Source organism: Equus caballus, chromosome 2, assembly GCF_041296265.1.
Source record: "Equus caballus isolate H_3958 breed thoroughbred chromosome 2, TB-T2T, whole genome shotgun sequence".
In the NCBI taxonomy this organism is placed as follows: domain Eukaryota; kingdom Metazoa; phylum Chordata; class Mammalia; order Perissodactyla; family Equidae; genus Equus; species Equus caballus.
Genome location: NC_091685.1, coordinates 18844818 through 18867133, shown reverse-complemented (window position 1 = coordinate 18867133; position 22316 = coordinate 18844818). Strand labels below are relative to the sequence as shown.

The following is a 22316-nucleotide window of genomic DNA, read 5'->3' as shown; positions in this document are numbered from 1 at the left end:
ATTGCGATTTATTCGTTTGACAATATTTATTCTGTGCCTACCCCTGCCATATTTAAACACTGTGCTGGGAGTGGGGAAACACAGATGAATGAGGCCTGGTAATTATTCTCAAGGAATTTATAGTTTTGAAGCACAGTCAGATATGTAAACAAGTTGTAACTTCCTGTTTTAAAACACTAACATTACAAGGCACGCTCAAAGTTTTAAAGGATCACAGAGAAGAGAGTGACAATCAAAGCACTTAGCAAAACCCTAGCTAGAAGGAGTGCTATTGAGAACGATGACCCAAGGGACACACTTTTCAAACCACAAGAAAGCAATTTGCTTGGACCACATTAGACAAACCCCTAAAAAATAACCATCACTAGGTTGCTTTTATGTCTTTGGCTTTTATTGGACATAAGGAATATCTGTACGAATTTTGCTTTTGCAATTGTTCAAATCTTGCTTGCTTTATTACCTCATTCACTGCTTCCTAATAAAGTCACATGAGAAACTTACGTTTAGAATTTAGAGCTATGGAAAAGAATCTATGGTCTGACCCCTATGATAAACTGATTCCTTTCAGATGACAAGATCTATCCAACATGCACTGTGTTTTCATTTTTGCCCTGGCAGCCAGGAAGCTCAGAACTAAATCTCAAATTCAGTTACGGTCATGTTTAACCCCAGGATAATTGTGATTTTTTTTTCCCCCTGCTGTTCTAGTTCTAGTTTTCTAGCCTATTGTAAACCTTCTTTATGTCCTTATGGAAGAGATGGGATAAAATAAGTTTAACATCTGGTATGCTCAGTCATTTTAAAATTATTTCTGGTATTTCTCAAAGATAAATGCAAAAAAACTTGACCTATGTTTGGATCTTTATAAAATTTGGAGAAACTGGGTAGAGGGGATCCAGAGAAAAGCAACAGAAAAAGGAGGAAGAATGGGACCGAGGTAGTATGTCCGTATTCTCCAACTCAAATATTGGGGCACACTGATCTCGCATATGACCTATTAGAAGAGAGTATCTGAAATTTGCACTGTTCTGGAAAATCCCAGAGATATGTTGAAGCAGACAGATGCCAGGAGGTACGGCCATTATTATTTAATGTATATGAATAGCTATAGATAGGTTTTAACCTTTTTTGGATCAGAGATTCCTTTGATGATCTGTTGAAAGCACTGGACCCGCTTCCCAGCACAGTAATTAACAAACATATGCAGCTTCTGAAAGCAGACCCCTCCTGTTATCTATTTACTTTTCCGGAATATCAAAAGAAATTTACTGCTGGCACCGCTGTAAAGAATTCGAACAGACCTGAGGAAGCACCTGAGCTGCCAGGTCAGATGGGGAGACTGACATCAGTTGAAGTTTGTAACACTCTGACACCATTCTTGGATGATTTAAGCCACTGGGTTGTTTTCTGTTTGTTTTTAACTATTTTGAGTAAAAGATCTCTTTGATGAGCTGATGAAGACACGGGTCATCTATCCCAAAATACATCCACAAACACACACACACAATTTTGCACACAATTTGATGGGGTTGGTGTACTTCCTAAAGTCCAGCCTCAGATCTCGGGTTATGTTAAGTGAAGGCTTCCCTGGACTCCGGGAATGCCCTTGAGGACCTTTCAGAATCACCCTCTCCTTTAGCACCGGCACTAGAGCGGCCTAGATAAAGGACGTGGCCGACCCCGGAGACACCAGCCCCGGGTACACCGGCCCCCGCGGCCTCTTGAAAGGCCCTTCCGAGCTCTCCCCGCCCCCACGCCCGTGTCGCGCAGGTGCGAAAACCTAAGGGGCCACCCCGGCGCGACGGCTCCGAAAAGGGGGAGAGGATGGGACTCTGGGAGGGGCGGAGGCGGGGGTGGGGGCCTTCCCGACGTTGCTTGGTGACCGAGCTCTCCGCCCAGACCGTTCCATTTCCTCCGCAGGGGGCGCCGCGGGCCGGAACGTGGCTGACGGCCCTCCCGGAGCGGCCCCCTTCCGGCTCGCCCCCCTCCGCCGGGCGGTGGCCGCGGCCCGTGACGTCACAGGAGGCGGGGCCAGCGCCGCTGCCGGGTGCTGGAGGCGCCATTGGAGCCGGCTTGGCTCGGGAGCTCGGCTGAGGAGCCGGAGGTCGGGCCGCCGTTCCAGCCGCGTCCGCTCCTGGTCCCTGGCCCCTCGGCGGCATGGCGTGCGGGGCGACGTTGAAGCGGCCCATGGAGTTCGAGGCGGCGCTGCTGAACCCCGGGTCCCCGAAGCGGCGGCGCTGCGCCCCCCTGCCCGGCCCCACTCCGGGCCTCAGGCCCCCCGACGCCGAGCCGCCGCCGCCGCTGCTCCAGACGCAGACCCCGCCGCCGGCCCTGCAGCAGCCCGCCCCGCCCGGCAGCGAGCGGCGCCTTCCAACTCCGGGTAACCTGCGCTGCGGGCTTGGCAGGAAGCCAGGCCGGGCATATGGGGGGGGTTAATTATGGACGCTAGGCCGATTCCCCCGCAGACCCCTTCTTTGCCCTGAGAAAAGGGAACTGGGGTGCCGCTGGGCCTGGGCGCTTCCGGGGATCGGAGACATCCGGGAGGGGTGGTGGGGCCACAGTGTGGCTTTTCGGTTTTCCCGGAGCTGGGGAGATTAGAGGGGTGGGGAGCAAGAGGAAGATGGGAATATCCCTGGCCACTCGGGGCCCCACGGTCCCCAAAGACCCCCCCGCCTCGGCTCTGCGGGCCTGCGCTGAGCCGCCCTGCAGATCCAGTGGGCCTTGGAAAATTGGATTCTCCTCACGAACCCGGCCTTGAGGGTGGGTGTTGGGGGCGGGTTACTGAGAAGGGGCCCGAGTGTGTGCTCTTGAGCACTGTCCAGTAGCTTGTAGGGAGACCTATTTCCACAAGTCTTTAGGGACCAGAGGCTGCCGCCGAAGTCATGGAATCCGATTTCAACCTGACTATTTCTAAGGGACTGGCCATGTTCTTTTATTGTATGGCTATTGTCTTGTACCATATATGGCTTGAAATTGGTAGGTGGTGAGCTAGAATTTGAGAATCCTGAAACATACAGAGGCTCCGGAAGCAGAAATTCAACTATCCGTAACAGAGACTCCTTTTTAATAAGGGTTTCCACCTTGGCCAAGAAAAGGGGAGAACTAGTGTGACAATAAAGTAAAAAAAAAACCCCAAAAAACTAACCATTGTGCAGGAGTAAAGGGGAAAGTGCATCAGAATTAATATATAACAGTTTTAAAGGGTTCCCGGGAATGGGGGGGCGTCTCAAAACTGGACTTTATCAAGTCATTTCTTTGCTTTTTTCTATTCCTTAAGTGTAAGCACAACCTTGGAATTGGCCTTAAAATCATTCCTTCCTCACCCCTTTTCAGTTACCAGTGTCTTTAGGATTTATTTCCTCCTTCCTCTGCCTATGCACATTTCAGATTTCACGCCCTCATCCTCTCATACCAAGATTCTTGCAGTTGCCAGACAAGCTCTCCTGGATGCTGTATCCTTTCTCACGTTCACCTCTTCTTTATCCCCGCATTCAAAGGATTTATCAACTATAACCATATCCTACCTAATCAATCTTTCATACATTTTTTTTCCAAACTGTGCCTTTGCTCTTTTGCCGCAGACCCACCTGGCTGTGCCAGCATGATGTTTCCCCCTTCGATTTGCCAATCCATATACAGTCATTTCTTCAAGTCTCCCATCCATTACCTGAGTCAGTCCCCAAAGGAACTCTATTTTCTCTAAATTCCCCGACCACTGAATGTTTTAGAACCTTATATACTGAATGAGATAATGTTTGCAAAAGTTCTTTGTTAAGAGCCCTTCAAAAGCAGAAGGCATAGATGTCCACTTGAAGTGATGTTTTTCACTGCTCCTGCAGATATCCAAGGATAGCCACAATCTTTCCGGGTCTCTCTTCTGCAAAATAGAATGAATTCTTGCCCTGTCTATCTTGATGGATGTAAAAACCCGTTACATAAAAAACATTTTATGTAAATGTTTTGTTTCTTCCAGTACTACCTTGTAGACTAATTCTGTCGTAGGTCACATTACAGCAAATGCTTAATGATCGTGAATGTATTTGGAAGCCTCAGTGTGGCACAGTGCTCTAATGGGTCACTATTTTTTTAATCTTAGATTTTTGCATAGATCATGCAAACTAACTTTTTGGTCATTTTATGTTAAGATATTTAAAATACTCATTTGTAAAGATCAGTTGTTTCTTAATGCTTATTGGAATATGTTCTGTCATGAAAGAAAGTATAAATGATTCATTATTTGATGCTTTCCCTTAAGTGAAAGATGCCTTCAGGGTTAAAAAGGAAGAATGGGGAGGAATTATTAGTTGCTATACAAACAGCAAGAATAAAGCCAACTAGCAGAAAAGTGAATTTAAGATTAGTGATTTTATTTTATATCATCCTAGTTATCTCAAGGGTTGTAAACTTCTCTCAGAAATGGTTTTTACTTCACTTAAAAGAAAAAGTGTGTCAGGGCCGGCCCTGTGGCCGAGTAGTTAAGTTTGCACGCTCCGCTTCACTGGCCCAGGGTTTCACTGGTTCAGATTCTGGGCACGGACACGGCACCACTCGTCAGGCCATGCTGAGGCCATGCTGAGGCGGCGTCCCACACAGCACAACCAGAGGCACTCACAACTAAAATATATGACTGTGTCCTCGGGGGCTTTGGGGAGGAGAAGGGAAAAAAAGATTGGCAACAGATGACAGCTCAGGTGCCAATAATCTTTAAAAAAACCGTGTCATAGCACTTTTTGTGGAAAGGGCCTGTAAAATTAAGCCTTTTGTTGCTTAAATGAGATAGATGGCTCCCAGGCATGGAAGGGGGTTGCTGACCTCAGGGGGATGTTTCTAAACCTGGAGTGAGTAGACCAAAGCAGTTCATTGATAATGTCTTGAGGGTTGGGGAATAACTTCCAGATTGAGATAGCATTTTAGCTGGGTCTTGAATAATGTTGGGGGCAGAGACACAGCTCCATTTCAAGCAAAGGAAAACTGCTTGAGCAAAGGCCAGAAAACCCACAAATTAAGGAAACGATAGTTGAATGCAACTGGGCTGTAGTGGGAGATGGAACTGGAAAAATAATGGGGCCAAGACTTGGAAGGCATGGAATGCCGTGCTCAAGAGTTTGACGTTTGGCCTGTAGCAGCTAGGAACCATTGTAGGCTTTTGAGGATGGGCTTAGTCTGATACAACCGGGAAGCACAGCCTCAAATAATAATGGGAGGCAAGGATTAAAATTATTATCTACTGTTAAAAACAAATTTGCATTTTTCTTTTTTTAAAAAATGCATTTTTCCTGTTTTAAGTGCCCTTGGGAAGAAAATCTTATCTACTTCCTTATTTTCCTCCCCTGCATCTTTAGAGTCTTGAACTTCCTAGTCCTTCTACCAACCTGAAAGTTCTATCTTTCCATTTGTTCACTTTAACATACAGGAGGCAGTTAGAGCTTTATCAAAGACCTTCTGTTCTCATGAGCATGTCTTCATACTTGTCCTTTCTTGTTTCCAGTCTTTGCAGTTCCTTACATCCTTGTATTGAATCTGGCAAGTATGTGCTTGGAGAATAATACATTTTAAAGATGAAGGGAAAACTTTATAAGTTCAGGGATCTAAAATATGAACTACGTAGTATTCTTAAAGAAAAGCTTTGCTCATCCTATGTTGTTCCAGTGTTTAAGCTGAGTCTTGGGGGTTTAGCTATATGTGCAGCTACTTTGAGATCATGTCAGTTCCTGGGCTGTACTGTCATTTGTCACGGCATTATTAGCTTTGATTTTGATTCTCACAACTTTATCAGGTAGGCATTTAACGTTTATATTGAAACTAGGCTAAAGATCCTGAATGACTTCCCAAGGTCATGGTCACACAGCCAGGAAGAAGCAAAATGGCGTCCACACTTCCACCTATTAAAAAAATAAGACTATAGCAAAACATACATTAGAATAATGTGAGTGGGGTGTGGTGATGCGATTTTCTGGGTTTTGTTTTTGATGAGGAGACTTTATTATCTGGAGAGTGAATACATTATTCTACCACAAAAATGAAGAACTTAAAACATCATTCCAGATTCTGTGTTGTTTCTAGGAGTGGACTTCAAGGTGGTTGGTAATTTGTGTGTCCTGGACCCTTTCATAGTGCTAGCAAATTTGGTTTATGATTACCTTGACTCAAAATAGTAATCTGAATCCTACACAAATATGGCCTCTTACAGGATCAGAAAATTCTTTTCTAAGCCCTGGTCATCAGTTCCAAGCAATAAATCTCAGGTCTTCCCCTGGTCAGTGTCCAGGCTGTGAACATAATGGTTTCTGCTGTCCTCTTCCCCAAAGATCTTGGGCCCAAATAGGACAAGAGCTTCATTGTTAGAAGGCCTCGGTGGTAAGAGACTCACCCCTGACAGCCCAGTTTGTGAAATTGTGCGCATTAAAGGAGATCAAGATAGCTCCCTATGAGGTGAAGGACGGGGGAAGTGATGCTAGTTGTATTGGTTAATCCTCCAGCAAACAGCAGCTCTATCTTCATTGTCACAGGAAAAACAAGCGAAGGGAACTATCTGGGTGGCTCATGCCAAAATAGCTGTTCTATGTATTGTTGGAATAGCAGCAATAGGAGGGCACACTTTGGGGGTTATAGGAGGAGTGCTTTATTTGGTATAAGCATTTTCCTTGTTGAAGTTTGAATAAATGACACAATAAACTGAATGCTCAAGTGTGTTTCTTTTTTATTAGAGCAAATTTTTCAGAACATAAAACAAGAATATAGTCGTTATCAGAGGTGGAGACATTTAGAAGTTGTTCTTAATCAGAGTGAAGCTTGTACTTCGGAAAGTCAGCCTCACTCCGCAGCACTCGCAGCACCTAGTTCGCCAGGTAAGCGTGCTTTAGTGCGCAGTCCACTTAAGAGTTCGTAAATGGTACTAACATGACAGTTCCTAATCCAAAATTGATTTTGTCTAAAGTAAGAAAATTGGTAAAGTGTATGCATTATATTACTGCTTATAAATACTTTTAAAACCATAGAGTCATGAAATTGGAAAATACCGTAGATTGATTTGATTGGGCTTCCATCCACACAGTGCAAGAGTACCCTCTATAACTGCAGCGTCTAATATCGTAGCCACTGGCCACATGTGACTGTTTAATTTGAAATTAATTAAAATGTTATAAAAATTTTAACATTTAGTTTCTCAGATACAGTGGCCACATTTCAAGTGCTCATTAGCCTCACGTTGCTGTTGCATTAGACAGCACAACTATAGGATATTTCCCTCATTGCAGAAAGTTGTGTGGCAGCACTGCTGTATAACGTTGACAGGTGGTCAGAGAGGATGTGCTCAAAAATAGAATCTCAGGGTTGGAGGGAATCTTCATGGTCACATACTTCAGCCACCAGTCTCGCCTGCCATATTCCTGCCAATAGTCAACAGGCCAGTGCTCAGACATCTCCATTGGTGGTGAACTCCGTCGTCTTTAACGGTAGAAGAGTTTATTTCCTCGCAAAGTGTTCTGCTTTTTAACAGTTCTAAGAGGGAGGTAAAAATTACCTTGTTTAAAAATTGTCTCCTTACAGAACACAGATTGGTGTTGGCCAGGAGCTGGGGGAAGCGGGGAGTGGGGAGTGGGGAAAGACTGCCTCATGGGGAAGGTGTGCTGCTTTGCAAACTAGGTAGAGGCAGTGCTTGTACAACATTATGATTATGCTAAAGGGCACTGAATTGTTCACTTCATTTTATGTGAACTTCACCTCAATTTTTTAAAAAATCGTCTTCTTGTAACCCAAAGGTCTTGGCTCTGGAACAACACCCTTTCTGATTGCTCTTGCACGTACATGAGTAATAGACCTCTCACTGGTTACAGCTAGCAAATCTCTCCTTCATTTTCTCTTGAGATTTTAGCAATAAATTTTTGAAGTAATAGGATATGTTATGGGTAGAGAAACACTTACAAATAATGACTGCCTAGATGTTTGATCAAGTTTCAGCTGTAAAGGAAAAATTTTGATATAAGCAAAAAATGATTTCTTTAGGATGTTAAATGGTGTATAGACTAAGAGGGCCCAAAGAAACAGATTTCAGGCTGAGCTTTGTGGAACAACTCAGTACTGGGCTACCAGTAGAGCTGCGGCTTTCGTGATGATCAAGAAGCCAATTTCAGGGGCTGGCCCGGTGGCGCAGCAGTTAAGTGCACACGTTCCTCTTCGGCGCCACGGGGTTCGCCAGTCTGGATCCCAGGTGCAGACATAGCACCACTTGGCAAGCCCTGCTGTGGTAGGTGTCCCACATATAAAGTGGAGGAAGATAGGCACGGATGTTAGCTCAGGGCTAATCTTCCTCAAAAAAAAAAAAAAAATTAAAAAAACCGATTTCCATGTTTTCTGGCATTCCAGTGGACATTTCAGTTTCTAACTACTATCTTATGAACATTTCACTCTTTTCAACCTAAATTCAAAAGGGACCGAGGATGAGATGTTTACTGTCTAATCTTCTCCTTCATTCATACTTAAATGACTTTGCTAAGAGCTTTTTATATTGGGCAACTCACTTGGTCTCCTAAGTGTCAAACTCCTAACCATTTCTTAGCAGAATCACCTGTGGAAAGCAAAGAGCTGCCCAAGCTCTACCCAGAATTAAATCAGAATGCATATCTGTTTGTTGTTAATTCTACAGATAGTTATGATGCACCCCCTTGGTTAAACGTAGATCTAGGGGATCTCCGAGGATCTGGGTAGCTTTCATACTGTGAATCTGTTTTCTCTAATCCAGACTGGAGGCTTTATATCAGCTTTAAACTTTTTGTTCTTGTCTTCTACCAAGCGAGCATTGAGTGTGGGCTCCGATTGTTATGGCATCACAACTGTTTTTCTGTATGCAGATCAGTCAGCACACCTGGACACAGGTTTTCCTCCTACTTCTCGATTTACCTTTGGCCTTGCTTTGTAAAACAAATGTCAAAACTCAGAGGATTAGGTGAAAATATTCCTAGTAAAGTACTGAAAACTATCATTTTTCTAAACAGTTTTTATATCCTAGGACTGTTTATATAAAGTTGTTAATTCTGAACCTTAGAACTAGAATGTATCATGCAAACTAGATTTGTCTTTTGGCCAGGTTCCTCCTGGATGAAGAAGGACCAGCCCACCTTTACCCTCCGACAAGTTGGAATAATATGTGAGCGTCTCTTAAAAGACTATGAAGATAAAATTCGGGAGGAGTATGAGCAAATCCTCAATACCAAACTAGCAGGTAGGCCGAGACAGCGGCTCTGCCATTGTTAATAGGGTTCAGTAAGGATTAAGCCCGGTTAAGTGAATGGTAATTTAGAAAAAGAGTAGGACTTCATGCAGGAAGTTCAATGAGTTGTATTAAATTACTCTCTTTGGTAATTCTAAACGCTTCATTTTTACATTATATGGAAAGACTTTTCATTTACATTTCTGAAACAAACCAGGCTTTCAAGAATTTTCCATATGAATAAAGGCATTAAGGAGGTTATTTTTGGGCTAGCTGGCGGGTAAACAGGTGGTTGGGATAGTGCTAACCTCCCAACAGGTGGTTGGGAGGAGTGGAATATAGTCACATATTCAGACTTCCTGGTGGGAGTCATTTTGTGGATGTGGGAAGTCAGGCATCCTGTGTTTTGGACGTACACTAGAGAATACATTAGAGTTTGGAAAGCACAGCTCAGGCTAGAACAAAGGGAGCGATTAATCATGGCAACAAGTGGAGCCTTTTGGGAAAGAAAGGGATTTGAACCAGGAATAGAAAGTAGTACCTGTTTAGTGAAAGAGGACGATGTTGTGATCAGAGAGGTTTCAGGCAACAACTTCTTCCTGTAACAGTATTGTTTCCTAATCTGGTGACCCATACCACGTGGTTCCTCAGAATGTTAATAGGTCTGTTTTAAATTGAGGACTGTTGGTTTAAGAACAAAGTTAAATGGGTTTCTTCATAGTAGATCTTCCTGATGCTTTAATGTGCTAATAATGTGTGTTAGAAGAAGAAGCTCTAGTATGCCATTCCCCTCCTCAGCCCTCACCCCAACGCTGTTCAGACCATTTGGCTCTAAGTCACTTCTCTGTTCATGAAGGTCAGACTATCATTCTACTGAGTTTCCCTGTAGGAGGTATTTCTATGAAACTGTCTGCAGTTGGGTATATGGAATTTTTTCTTAGCTTTCTGGCCTCCCACCTCTTTCACTCAGTGTGTGTGTTAAAATTTATAGCAAGGATAGAGTGCAGAAAAGAGCTTCAAGCCTCATGCCTCATAGGAGATATCCTAAAATTGGCTGGCTTTTAGTAGTGAGCATATCTATCTGGGGAGGCCATTAGAAGGGGATGGAGTTACGGCAGGGGCGAGATTATTAGAAAAATTATTATATTGTACGTGGTCAGTGACCAAATCTAGGAGGCAGCGATTTGGCAGTGGGATCTAAGGGGAAGTAACAGATCTCACAGTGACCATTACAGGGAGGGCCTGAGAGTGGATAATTTCAACTGGGAAGCTGGATGTGATCCTGACACTTGATTCTTAAAAAGCTGAGGGAGAGTTTCTGGGATAGTATATCCTGTCTTTCCCCTCACAGAACAGTATGAATCTTTTGTGAAATTCACACATGATCAGATTATGCGACGATATGGGACAAGGCCAACAAGCTGTAAGTATTGCCAAATTTTTCTTTGAATTTTCCAACTTCCAAGAGCAAGATTTTGACACTGAATATACCTTGTCTCCTGAGAGCTAAAACCCCTGTGAAGTACAGTAGCTAATATTTAGAGGAGACTTGCATGCCCAGCACTGTGCTAGCCCTTTAAATCCTCAGGAAGTTTATTTAACCCACAGCAACCCTATGAGAGAGGAACTTTGTTAGCCCCATTTTACAGGTAGGGATAGCACTTAGAGAAGTTGAGTATTCGTCCAGATTCCCTAAGCCAGCTTATCAAGTGTGTGGTCAGAATTTCTTAATTCTAAACATCTTGCAACTACCAATTAGTCAAAACATAAATTATGAATAGCTGTATATCAAAACTGAACCTGAGTCAGGTTTCTTAAATTCTTGAAAATTTAGGACCTTTTCACTGGTGATTCATATCCTCTATGCTGTTTATCACATTTACCATTGATTAATTAAAAAAAGCACAATACTGTATTTTTTAGTATTCTTAACACTCTTTTGTTTTTATTCCTAATTTATAGACGTGTCCTGAAGCTTTCTTGCATATCTGGGTACCAGGTTTGACCTCAAGAGATGGCTGCTGTACACTTTTTGCAACTGGTTTGATATCACATTTCAGCTCCAACTTTGCATCCTGAGAACACTTAAACGTTTCTGCAGGTCCATTTTATACAACTTGAAAGACCTTAAAACTTTCTCGTTGCCACAAGCATATCTTTCTTTTCTGCTCATCCAATAAACAGCTGTGCCCTACTGTGATAGATTTTCCAAACAAAAATACCTGGAGCAGAAGTTTAGCAAAATATGCCCTCAGTGGCACTCAACAAATGGAGTTTCCCCAAGCACAGTTCTGTAAGAAGTGTGTGTGAGAGTGTGTGTATATGTGTGTATGTGTATTTTAAGTTATTATTTGTATTGTGCAAATTTTTTTGATCTTGGGGATTCTGGCTGTGAATTTGATGCACGACAATTATGGTTAAAAACATTTGCTTGGTCTAAAGAAGATCATTAATGTTTTGTGACCATATAAGTTGTAACAGTGGATTGTTTTATGTGTAGGTATTATTGTTAAATACAGGGACTGTTTCCAGGCACAGAATATGAATCATAAGTTAGGATGGACATTAGATGTGATTATGATAACATAGCAAAGGTCTGTGGTCCTAGGTCAACAAATGTGTGGTGACGAATTAGAACAAACTGGAGACAGGCCATTTGACACATGGACTCTGCCTAGCCGTGTTAAAAAATACTTTGACTCCAAGCCTTAAAATACCCACATGGAGTCTGTGCTCACCTCATTCACACAAAGAGCTCCCTGGACACTGACCTCTAAAAAGAAAAAGTCTCCGCCGGAGCAGGAGGATCAAGGTTTGCTTGGGAGCGTTACACAGGTGAGCACCGGGCTGGGCCAGGCCCCGGCGGCACTGCTGTTTGGGAGGAGCCACTTCACTCTCGCATCAGTTATTCAAAAGAGAATTTGGATCCTTTGGTCAGGTTCCCCCGAATTCTAAGAGGTGTCCATGTACAACTGCTCGAGCTTTGTTTTGGCAGCCCCCTGCCCGAAGTTGCTTACAGACTGTTCTTTACCTTGTTTCCAAGGCTGAGGAACAGAAAGTAGCCTCTGTTTTGAGGAGGTGGAAGTTGAGTATACATTTATTTTTTACTGTGACTTGTTCAGGACCACATTTTACAAAATGCCTTGTTTCCTTTATTATTGTTTCTGGAAAGGAAAGTTCTATTAAAATTGTTTTAGTTTGAGTATAGAATAGTTTTTTTAAATTAGGGCTTATTTTGAAAATTCTGAGTTTAATTCAAATGTATGCCAATACCTTCCAAAGTAAGGTAATATTCAGAGACAGTTGTTCTGATCAGATGGCTTAGAGAAATTTCTGGAATATTCACATTCGAAGATTCCTTATTAATGAATGTCTTTGACTTAAATCTAACCAAAAACTGCAACATTATTCTTTGTACATTTTCATTATATAGTGTTAACAAGCTTAGTTGCAAACAAATAAAATACTTAAGCTATTTGTTTACCTTGCCTTCTTAATACTGTGATAATGTTTATTAATTCGAATGATGTATGCGAGGCTGCTATAACCATTTCCCCAGTTCAACATGACATTTAAGATTTATAGACTTTTCTTAAAGCCCAGCCGTAATCTTAATAATTAAAGAATTGTTTTACTTCATATTTGAAGGGCAATTTGTTTCATCTCTTCTTTTTCCAGGGTAGTCACTTGTTCCTGGAAGAGGAGCATAGCAGTGGCTGTAATGGGAGTGGACTTACAGTGGGATAGTCACACCAAAACAAGGGAAGGGCAGCTGTGGGGGCCATCAAAAGTCCTGAAGGATGGACCAGGAATGGGGAACGCTGCCTCACTGAAGTCTTCTTGTTACAGAATCAGTGTGATGTGCTCACTCACTATTGCAATTGTTAGCCCCATTCCTACTAAATGGCTTCTGGGTGGGAAGTAGAGTAGCTTTCTGTAGGGGAAATGACAGACACCCTCTCACTGCACCCAGTGTTGTCAGGCTATTGTATTATGATACCGTTGCCCTTTGGGGCCACAGGGTAAGACCACACCTATGGCTGGATTTTGGGATCCTCTCAAAAGGGAGGAGGCATGTTGGTTTAGTGTTTTATCCAGAGAAAAGACGCTTCCTAGGACAAAAAATGGGGACCTGTAAGGTAGGCCTTAGATTAGTGAAAGGAGTTTGTCCCTCGATCTTGATTTCTAGGGCGTGAACTTAGGGGCATTCCCAGGTGGGGAAGTGTCTTTATCCCACAGAGATAGGCCAAGGCCCAAGGAAGAAGACAACCTATAGAGGCCTATAAGGATGGGTCAGGACCTGTGGTCTCAGAACAGCCATTTCTAGTGAGCTAGTTAAAATTGTTTTCTCTGATTTAATCCCATTTGTTATCCTCTTTTAGGAAAGTCGTAAGCTTAAGGGGAATGAAAGGAGTAAGTGTCCATGCCCGGGTCAGAGGGGTACAGGGGAGAAGAGTTCCTGAGGCAGTGCTAATTATTAAGAGCTCCCCAAGGAGCAGAAGGTGAGGGGATACAAGAATTTGGGCCAACCTTCCACACATGGTGAACCTCTCTGCCCTCCAGGGAGGATTGGCTGGCTAGTGTAGTAGTTAAAGGAATGCCCTTTAGATGTTTGTAGCCCTAGAGTTTAGTCTGTTCTGCCACTAATTTGCTATGTGAGCCTTGCCAAGCTACTGAACTTTCTGAGCCATGGTTTCCTTATATGTAAAATGAGGGTTAATTGTATGTGCATCATTGGGTTTTATTTTCAAATGCGAGATTAAATTAAATAGTCCATGTAAAGAAAGTGTTTAGCACAGCTTGGGACATAGAACATGCACTTGAAAATGTGACAGCCGGTTTCTTTATCGTGGCCTCCGTCAGCTCCGAAGACCAGCCCCTGTCTGCAGCAGTGATTCTCAGCTTTCCAGGATGAACAGCCCCGTGTTAACATCAGAATCGCACATTCTTTTATTAGAATTTGTATTTTAAGTGTTTGACTAAGAAAACAATAAAGATGAATGACAAATGAATTCAGTAAATGCCTTTCGGTGGATCTGTATTTTGTTACTCAATATAGCAGGGGTTAGCAAACTGGCCTGGTTTTGTAAATAAAGTTTTATTGGAACACTGCCGCACCTATTTGTTTGCATCTATGACTGCTTTCACACTGCAACTCCAGAGACAGAGACAGTATGGGCCACAGAGTTGAAAATAATTAGACTCTGGCCCTTTACATAAAAGTTTGTGGACCCCTGCACTGTAGCATTGATGTACACTTGAAAAAGTTCACAAGCAAGGCAAACTTGGTGCATCATGGATTGGTAGACACGTGCCCTAATTTGTAATTCCTCCAGGAGTTACAGCTCAGGTTGAGATGCGAGGGAAAATCCCGTTTACAAATGAAAACTGACTGATTGCCAAAATGAGGATATACTCAGTGAAAAGCTGATGAACTTAGAGCATTGATCCTCAAGGAAGAGGACAGGGATCATACTATCAGAGGGATAAAAGGTTTAGAATGACTTTTATCTTGGGCATATTGAATTTTGAAATTTTAGACACAAAAGTGGATGTGAGGATTCTATTTATCAGAAAATAGCATGGGTTTAAAGATAGTTAAATACTGTTCTTAAGAAACTGACTTCTCTGCTGCCCTGGTGATTTTTTCCTTGAAAACAGCTTCAGAGAGTGCTTGTCTTCGATAGCTACGTTAAACTGAACCTTGGATAGGTGGGCAGGGGGAAGGACAAAGTAGGTAAAGGGGATTAAGAGGTACAAACTTCCAGTTATAAAATAAAGCATGGTGATGTGATGTATAACATAGGAAATAATAGTCAACAATATTGTAAGAACTTTATGGTGACACAGTTACTAGTCTTATCAGGGTGATCATTTTGTTAAGTATATAAATATCAAATCACTGTTTTACATCTGAAACGAATACAATATTGTATGTCAACTATACTTCGACTTTTAAAAAATCCCTTGAAAAATAGCAAACTGGACCTTGGATAAGATTGACAGCTTTAGGAAGAAAGGAGCAAGTTTACCTAGGGAAAAATCTAGCTACCCACCCCAAACCATACTTTCAAATAATTAGCACTTCATTGTAGTGAGGATGTGATACTTCATCTAAAGTTTCAAAATCTGTAGTCTTCATGGGCCTCTACTGATTGCTGCTTATAGTGTTTTGTCTCTGTGCCAGGTTATCTGTGAGCTGGACAGGACATTTGAAAAATTATTTGTAGAAGTAAACAGGACAAGGCTGAGGCATCCGCCTCTGGGAAGGATTTCTGGTTGGCTGTACCTGGGAATATTACCAAACCTTAATTCAGATTGAAGACTAGAGCTTCCCTGGGTCATCCAGATGGCGCACAACCAGGTGTCAAGTTCATGTGAGAATTAGTTTGCTTTTGTTTAGCCCGCATCTTAAAAGTGTAATACTTTGGAAACCCACCTTATGGTGTCTGTGGTGGGGGTTCCCACCTTTAGCTGGCCTTAGGTTTTGGTTTTTGTCCCCATAGTCCATGAGGCTTCTAAAAGTGCAGCTCAGGCATCCAGGGGTGGCTTCCAGGTGGCCAATGTCTTAAGGGAAAGAGCAGCTTTGAGTTCTAGGCTCTTTGGGTTCTAGAACCATCTAGGTTTTGGCTCAGTAATTCCTCACTATGTAGTTAGCATTTTTATGCTTTTAAGAAAATGATTTTTATATTTCAACTGCTTTTTAGATGGCCTTAGCAGTAGGTTGATCCAAATTTCCTGATGCTCAGTTTCTAGAAGTGAAAGTTCCTATGTGCTTTTTTCCTCTCTTTTTTTTTTTTTTTTTTTTTTTTTGGTGAGGAAGGTTGGCCCTGAGCTAACATCCATGCCAGCCTTTCTCTATTTTATATATGGGACACCGCCGCAGTATGGCTTGATGAGTGGTGCGTAGGTCTGCACCCAGGATCTGAACCTGCAAACCCCGGGCTGCCAAAGCGGAGCACGCAAACTTAATCACTATGCCAGTGGGCTGGCCCCAGTTCTGTGTGCTTTTTGTCTCGTGGGAGCTTCGGTTGGTGAAGGCGGTTAACCTGGCTTGGTACCCAATATGCGTGTTAATGGGAGATAAGTAGGGAAAGACATGTTTATATTGGCTTCGAGTGTTTTTCAATCATTCAGCAGGCATTATTGGTGTCTTCTGAGTTCTTTATTTGTGGAGGACAGATATTTGAGTTTTAAAAGCTTGACAAGTTCTGTAAGTAGCCCTAGTCTGTCTTATATCCCCAGTATCTGACCTGGGATTAACATAAATAAATACATGGTCAGTTGGACCTTCAGCCCTGAGAAGGGGCTCAGTCTACCCAGGAATACAAACAGGCAAGGTTAAAGATGCTAAGTGTTGAGTGAGTGGTACAGGTAGTGAGTGGACCGAGGGGAAGAAGAGATGGTTCTAAGTAGCAATAGTGATCAGGAAAGTCTTCATTTGCGGAGGTAGACTTGGAGTGAGGTTTCAAAGGAGAATTGGGCTCAGGCAACTGTAGGAATTGGGGTTTGAATTGAGCAAAGGCTAGGTGATGGGAAAGCACGGTGGTGTGCAGGGATGACATTCTTGTTTAGCCAAAATAGAAAACTCCTGTAGATCCTGGGAAGAGAGCTGGAAGGTAGGTAGTAGGGGCTAGATAATGAAGTGCTTTGATTACTAGGAGTTTGGCCCTTATTCTTTGGGATAAGATAACGAAGGCCTGTACATTGATTGGGAAGGTTGATTAAACATGGCTCTGGCTTTGCCTGGGGCTAAGAGCATGGCCCTTAAATCTTTCTAGTCTCTTCTTCCCATAGGCATAGTTTCAAAGATCCTTTTTCTTTTGGTTTGGCTTATCTTTGCCCCTCACTTAGCTAATCCAGCCCCATCCCATAGGTGTTGCTGCTATAGGTTTTGGGATTTGTTTTAGTTTTAGTTTTTTTTTTTTTTTTTTTTTGCACAGATTCTCTTAAATCCACCTACTCTTTTTTTTTTTTTAAGATTGGCACCTGAGCTAACATCCGATGCTACTCTTCTTTTTTCTCCTTCTTCTCGCCCAAATCCCTCAGTACATAGTTGTATATTCTAGGTGTAGGTCCTTCTGGTGGTGCTATGTGGGATGCCCCCTCAGCATGGCTTGATGAGTAGTGCTAGCTCCACCCCCAGGATTCCAACCGCCGAAACCCTGGGCCACCTAAGCGGAACGCATGAACTTAACCAACCACTCGGCCATGGCCACGGGGCCGGCCCCATTCCACCTATTCTTAAAGGCAGTGATTAGCTCTTGGATGGATTATTTAAAAATTTTCCTCTCAAACTCAGCCCATCATTTTTCATGGTGCTCCTATTGTTCCTCTGCCTGGGATGAAATCCCTTCTCACTTGACAAATGCTTACTCAAGTGGCAATTGTCTTTCTACTCCCTTCTTCAAGGCAAATTTACTCATTTGAGAAATGTTTATTGAGCACCTACATTTGTCAAGTACTGTTCTGTGCACTAGGTATTCCTAGTCCACTGAGCTGGACAGATATGGTCCCTTGCCCTTGTGGTGCTTACATTCTTGGGAGGCAAGAGAGCAGACTAGTAAACAAGCTAATCCAAGATTTAAAAGTGTTTGAAGAAAATAAAATGGTAATGATAGTAACTAGATGCCTAAAGTGGATTGTAAGGAACACTTTTCTGAGGAGGAGTACTACTTACACAGTACTTCACTTTCGCACTTCATTTTATGCCTTTCTAAGGTGGTTTGATGTATTTCTGTGTCTTCATGCTCTTCCACTATAGAGCTCTTAGTGGCAGCTCTCTAATCTTAGCTCTTAGCTCTCTAATCTTAGCTCTTAACTGATGAGTGACAAAATGAATTACGTGGCTACTCCTCTGTCTTTCTAGTCGTCAGGGAAACTCTTTTGCTTAACTCTCAGATCAATTTTATGCCTTCTGCAAGTTGTCTCTCAGCAGCCAGGGTAAGAGAGATGCAGTCCTTACCCTAGAGAAGTTCACAGCCTCTAGGCGGAAATGTGATAAACTTGCTTTAATACTTGCTCTGTCCCTCTGGACAGAGGGAGAGCAGGGTGTTTCCTGGGGACGGCTACTCAGCAGCCCTGGCAGGTTCCCTCCAGGTAGTTTACCCTGATCTGTACCCAGGAAGGCTGACTCACTAAGAAAGCTACATTGGTCTATAAAACCAGACTCCAGTGTGTTAGTTTATGATGAGAAATATGGCAGGTGCAGTAGACTGTCCTATTGGCCTTAACAGTCTGTTTTCTTCATGTAATCATCCCACTTGGGAAGCCTAATTAAAGTCAAGAGGCAGCTCCACATACCAGAATGAGGGGAGTTAATTCTAAGGATGAAATGTTTCGCAACATCAAGTTACCCCTACCACCACGAGCCTGCCACAGCCTTCATCCCCACTTCAGTTTGCTTCAGTGGTTCCTGGTTCTGTTGCATCTTCAACTTGGTATTTCTCCACCTCCAAATGGCACATTCTTTTGTTTAAATGGTCCCTCTGGTTTCTGTTACATTCCAGGCCTTGAGACCCATTACTTTCTTTTTCAGATTACTTTGCTTATTGGCTTTGTCGTGTCTATCCTACAGCTCTGGGCTTGCGGTGTGAGGGTGGGAAGTTTCCAAATTCACTGTCTTCCCCAAATGTGCTAGGATCTGCAGGCTACCCAGCTGTTTATTCAAATCTGTGTGGCAGTCGTGTCAGATACAGGCCTGAAGTTCCCCCATGTGCTAAATTATGGACAGCCTATCTGTAGAAGGGTAGTGTTAAAGCTTTCCTCCGGTTATGACTGAGTAAGAGGCGTGTAAACATGAAGAAATCCTACAGGTCATGGACAGAAGTCCCGTGAATGGACTGTGACCGTCCACAGTCCGCCCTCGTGCAGCAGCTGAGGCTAGATTTCAGAGGGCTGGGAATGACCATCGCTCGACCTTCGACATCAAGCCTTGCTCGTTTATGCTGTGAAGATAGGAGCAGGGCTATGTTTGGGAAGATCGCCGCGACCCCCGCAGCCAACGCCTAGTCGTGTTCCACCCGGTCTCCGAGCCTGGGTTTCCCGAATACAAAATGGCAGGCGACTCAGGCTCAGGCCTGCTCTCTGTGTATAAAGTCCTTTGCTTTCGTTGTAAAATCACACTTCCACGAAGCAAAGGTACCGCAAAGCAAGACGAGAAGGTGCCAACAACCCTCCCCTAATGCCGAGTTACGTCGCTTGTGACGTAAAGCTCAAGACTCCGAGGGGGCGCCCGTGGTCACCATAGCAACGGCGCAGGCTCAGTTCTGGCGTGGGGTTCTGGGAATTGTAGTTTTCCAATATTTGCGGTTGAGAAGGACCTGTCACCGACATCCTGGACCCGGTGCCGACGCCGGGCTGTAAACATGGTCCAGTGGAGGGTTCGGCGTAGCCACAGTGAACAATAGTTATAATAGAGGTTTACAGAGCTGGCAGGACCTCGAGAAAGTCCTGGTAAATGCCTGCAGAATTCGGGAAGCTTTCGCCAGAACAGGGTGCGATAAACGGTCTAGAAGGATCAGGCATGTGCCTGCGAAACGATGGGAAGGTGGCAGCGCACAGGTGGGATCATTTCAGGCAGAAAAAACTGCTCCTACAAAGTCTGGAGGCATGAGAGCAATTCTGGATGGCCGAGAATACGAGGAGGTTGAGTAAGTGTTGGTAAATAATGGGAATCTGAGGATTTAGAAATGGGAAGAAATCAGATCGTGAAAAGTCTTGAATGCCAAACCAAGAATTTGGATCTTTTCCTGAATACACTTGACAGCTCACACACAGCCCAAGCAGTGTGAATGACCCCCTCCTTTATGTTCTCCCTTGTTTTCGTCATTTGTCTATTTTATCACTTGCCACAGCATTCTGTGTCTTTGTCCCAAGAGGCATGTCCCAAGAAAAGCCATGGCATGTGATAAGAGCTCAGGAAATGTTTTTTTAATGATCAGATTTGGGCCGGCCCGGTTAAGTGCACACATTCCGCTTTGGCAGCCTGGGGTCTGCTGGTTCGGATCCCGGATGCAGACATGGCACCACTCATCAAGCCATGCTGTGGCAGGCATCCCACATACAAAGTAGAGGAAGGTGGGTACGGATGTTAGCTCAGGGCCAGTCTTCCTCAGCAAAAAGAGGAGGATTGGCAGATGTTAGCTCAGGGCCGAGCTTCCTCAAAAAAAAAAAAAAAATGAATGATCAGATTTGAGTTTTAAAAAAGCAACTGCTGGGGCTGGCCTGGTGGCATAGTGGTTAAGTTTGCTTGCTCTGCTTCAGTGGCCCAGGTTTGCGGGTTTGGATCCCAGGTGTGGACCTACACACCGCTCATCAAGCCATGCTGTGGCAGTGTCCCACATACAAAAGTGGAGGAAGATTGGCACAGATATTAGCTCAGCAACAATCTTTCTCAAGCAAAAAGGGGAAGATTGGCAACAGATGTTAGCTCAGGGCCAATCTTCCTCACCAAAAAACAAACAAACGAAAAAAGCAAGCAACTGCCTACACAGAAATCAAACTATAATGATGTACACTTGAAACTTATATAATGTAATAAACCAATGCTACCTCAATAAAAAAGAAAAGGAAAGAAAACAAAAGCAACCAGCAGCAATAAAGAGAGTGGGTAAGAAAGGAGCAAGGCTGAAGGCATAAAGACACCAGAGTTCCAAGTAAATTTTTTTCCCTCCATCCCATCCAAGGGTTGAAATCTGGCAGCTCAAAGACCATTTCTAAAGTGGGTTTTGTTTGGCCAGCACTTTTTAGAAAACTAGTTGCCCTGCATTTTAAAAGTGGGAGTTTTCACATTTAAACAATAACAAAAGATTTCTGGCTTCTCTTGAAAAATCTGAAGATTTGACAGTTTGGGCCCTAATGCTCTCAAGAGCAACAGGATGGAGCTGCGAAGCTACTGCCACCTTTAGACAGGACGTATGCTCTCCAGTTTGTCCTAGTCCCCACTACTTCCGTCCCTCAAACTGAGGCAAATGCCAGTTGCCATTTATCACGGTGCTTTTGTTTTCATCTCCTGATGGTGAGCTGTTCGGCCCTGGAGGCATCTGAGTCGCCCATCTTTGTACTAATCTATTCTGCCTGCTACCTGAGGAGTGACAGGATGAAATTAGTATTTTAGGAAGATTCGTCAGCACAAAACAGACTGAAGTGAGGGGCTGGGAGGGAGAAAGAAAGAAATAAATTGGAAACCTGTTGAAGGAATATTTGACAGAACTTGGCCAATAATTAGTGGATGAAAGATGAGGAAAAGGCAAAATACAATTCAGTTTCCTTCCTGAATGGCTGGGAAGATGGTATCATCAACATAAACAAGAGAGGGGAAGTGGAAAGGGTGGCGGTGATCAATACCTTGCTCCCTCTAGAATTTTGTGGGCAGGGGCCATGAGTTACCAATTCCGTAATCATCCAGTATTCTGCTGGACACGCATTAGGTGCTCAGTTGAATTGAAACGGATCTCAGGTCAGGTATATATCTGATGGGGGCTAGGAGTGGGGGGAGAAGGGAGAACTGGAACACTTGAACTAAAGCAGTAAGTTGTGAGACTTTAGGAATTCTCTCCAGAGTGGGTGATCCTGGGGCCAGGGGGCAGTTAACATTTTCTGGGGAAAAACTTATGCAAAAGTCCTGAAGCAGAGCAGGAATTTGGCAGGCAAAAACAGAGATGGGGTGGAAATGGTGTCATTCCCAGAGAAAGGAATAAAAAAATCAAAGAGACTGGGATGGCAGGACTTTTCCTGGAATACACTGGAACAGCAAACTCTTGGTTGGGGCATTCGGCAGGGAATTTTGGACAACGAGGCTGGGAAAATTGGAAGCCTGGACTTCTCTAAACGTTTCTAAGAGCACACCACGTAAAAGAAATTTTCAGCCCAAACCCCAAACAAATATTCCTTTATTTGCAAGTTATTTATAAGTGCAACTGCAGTAATATTATGCAGTTTATTCACATTTACTCACAAAAAAAAAGAAATTAAAAAAGATTACATAAAAAAATAGAAATATTCTGGGGCCAGCCTGGTGGCGCAGCAGTTAAGTGCGCACAGTCTGTTTCGGCGGCCCAGGGTTCCCAGGTTCGGATCCCAGGTGCGGACATGGCACTGCTTGGCA

The 22316-nt window shown here is 43.5% G+C and overlaps 1 protein-coding gene across 2 annotated transcripts; it reads left to right on the top strand.

Annotated features, from left to right (window-relative positions):
- Window positions 1-1893: 1893 nt before the first annotated feature.
- AKIRIN1 (akirin 1) lies at window positions 1894-14325 on the top strand. 2 transcript variants are annotated; one of them, XM_023633087.2, is made up of 5 exons: window positions 1894-2380; window positions 6708-6848; window positions 9086-9220; window positions 10560-10631; window positions 11171-14325. In XM_023633087.2, exons 1-5 carry the CDS (start codon window positions 2158-2160, stop codon window positions 11179-11181), a joined length of 582 nt encoding a protein of 193 aa, XP_023488855.1. In that variant the 5' UTR covers window positions 1894-2157; the 3' UTR covers window positions 11182-14325. The 2 variants fall into 2 exon arrangements, with proteins under 2 accessions (XP_023488855.1, XP_070116521.1); XM_070260420.1 differs by lacking the exon at window positions 6708-6848 and having other exon boundaries at window positions 2026-2380.
- The last annotated feature ends 7991 nt before the right edge of the window (window positions 14326-22316 follow it).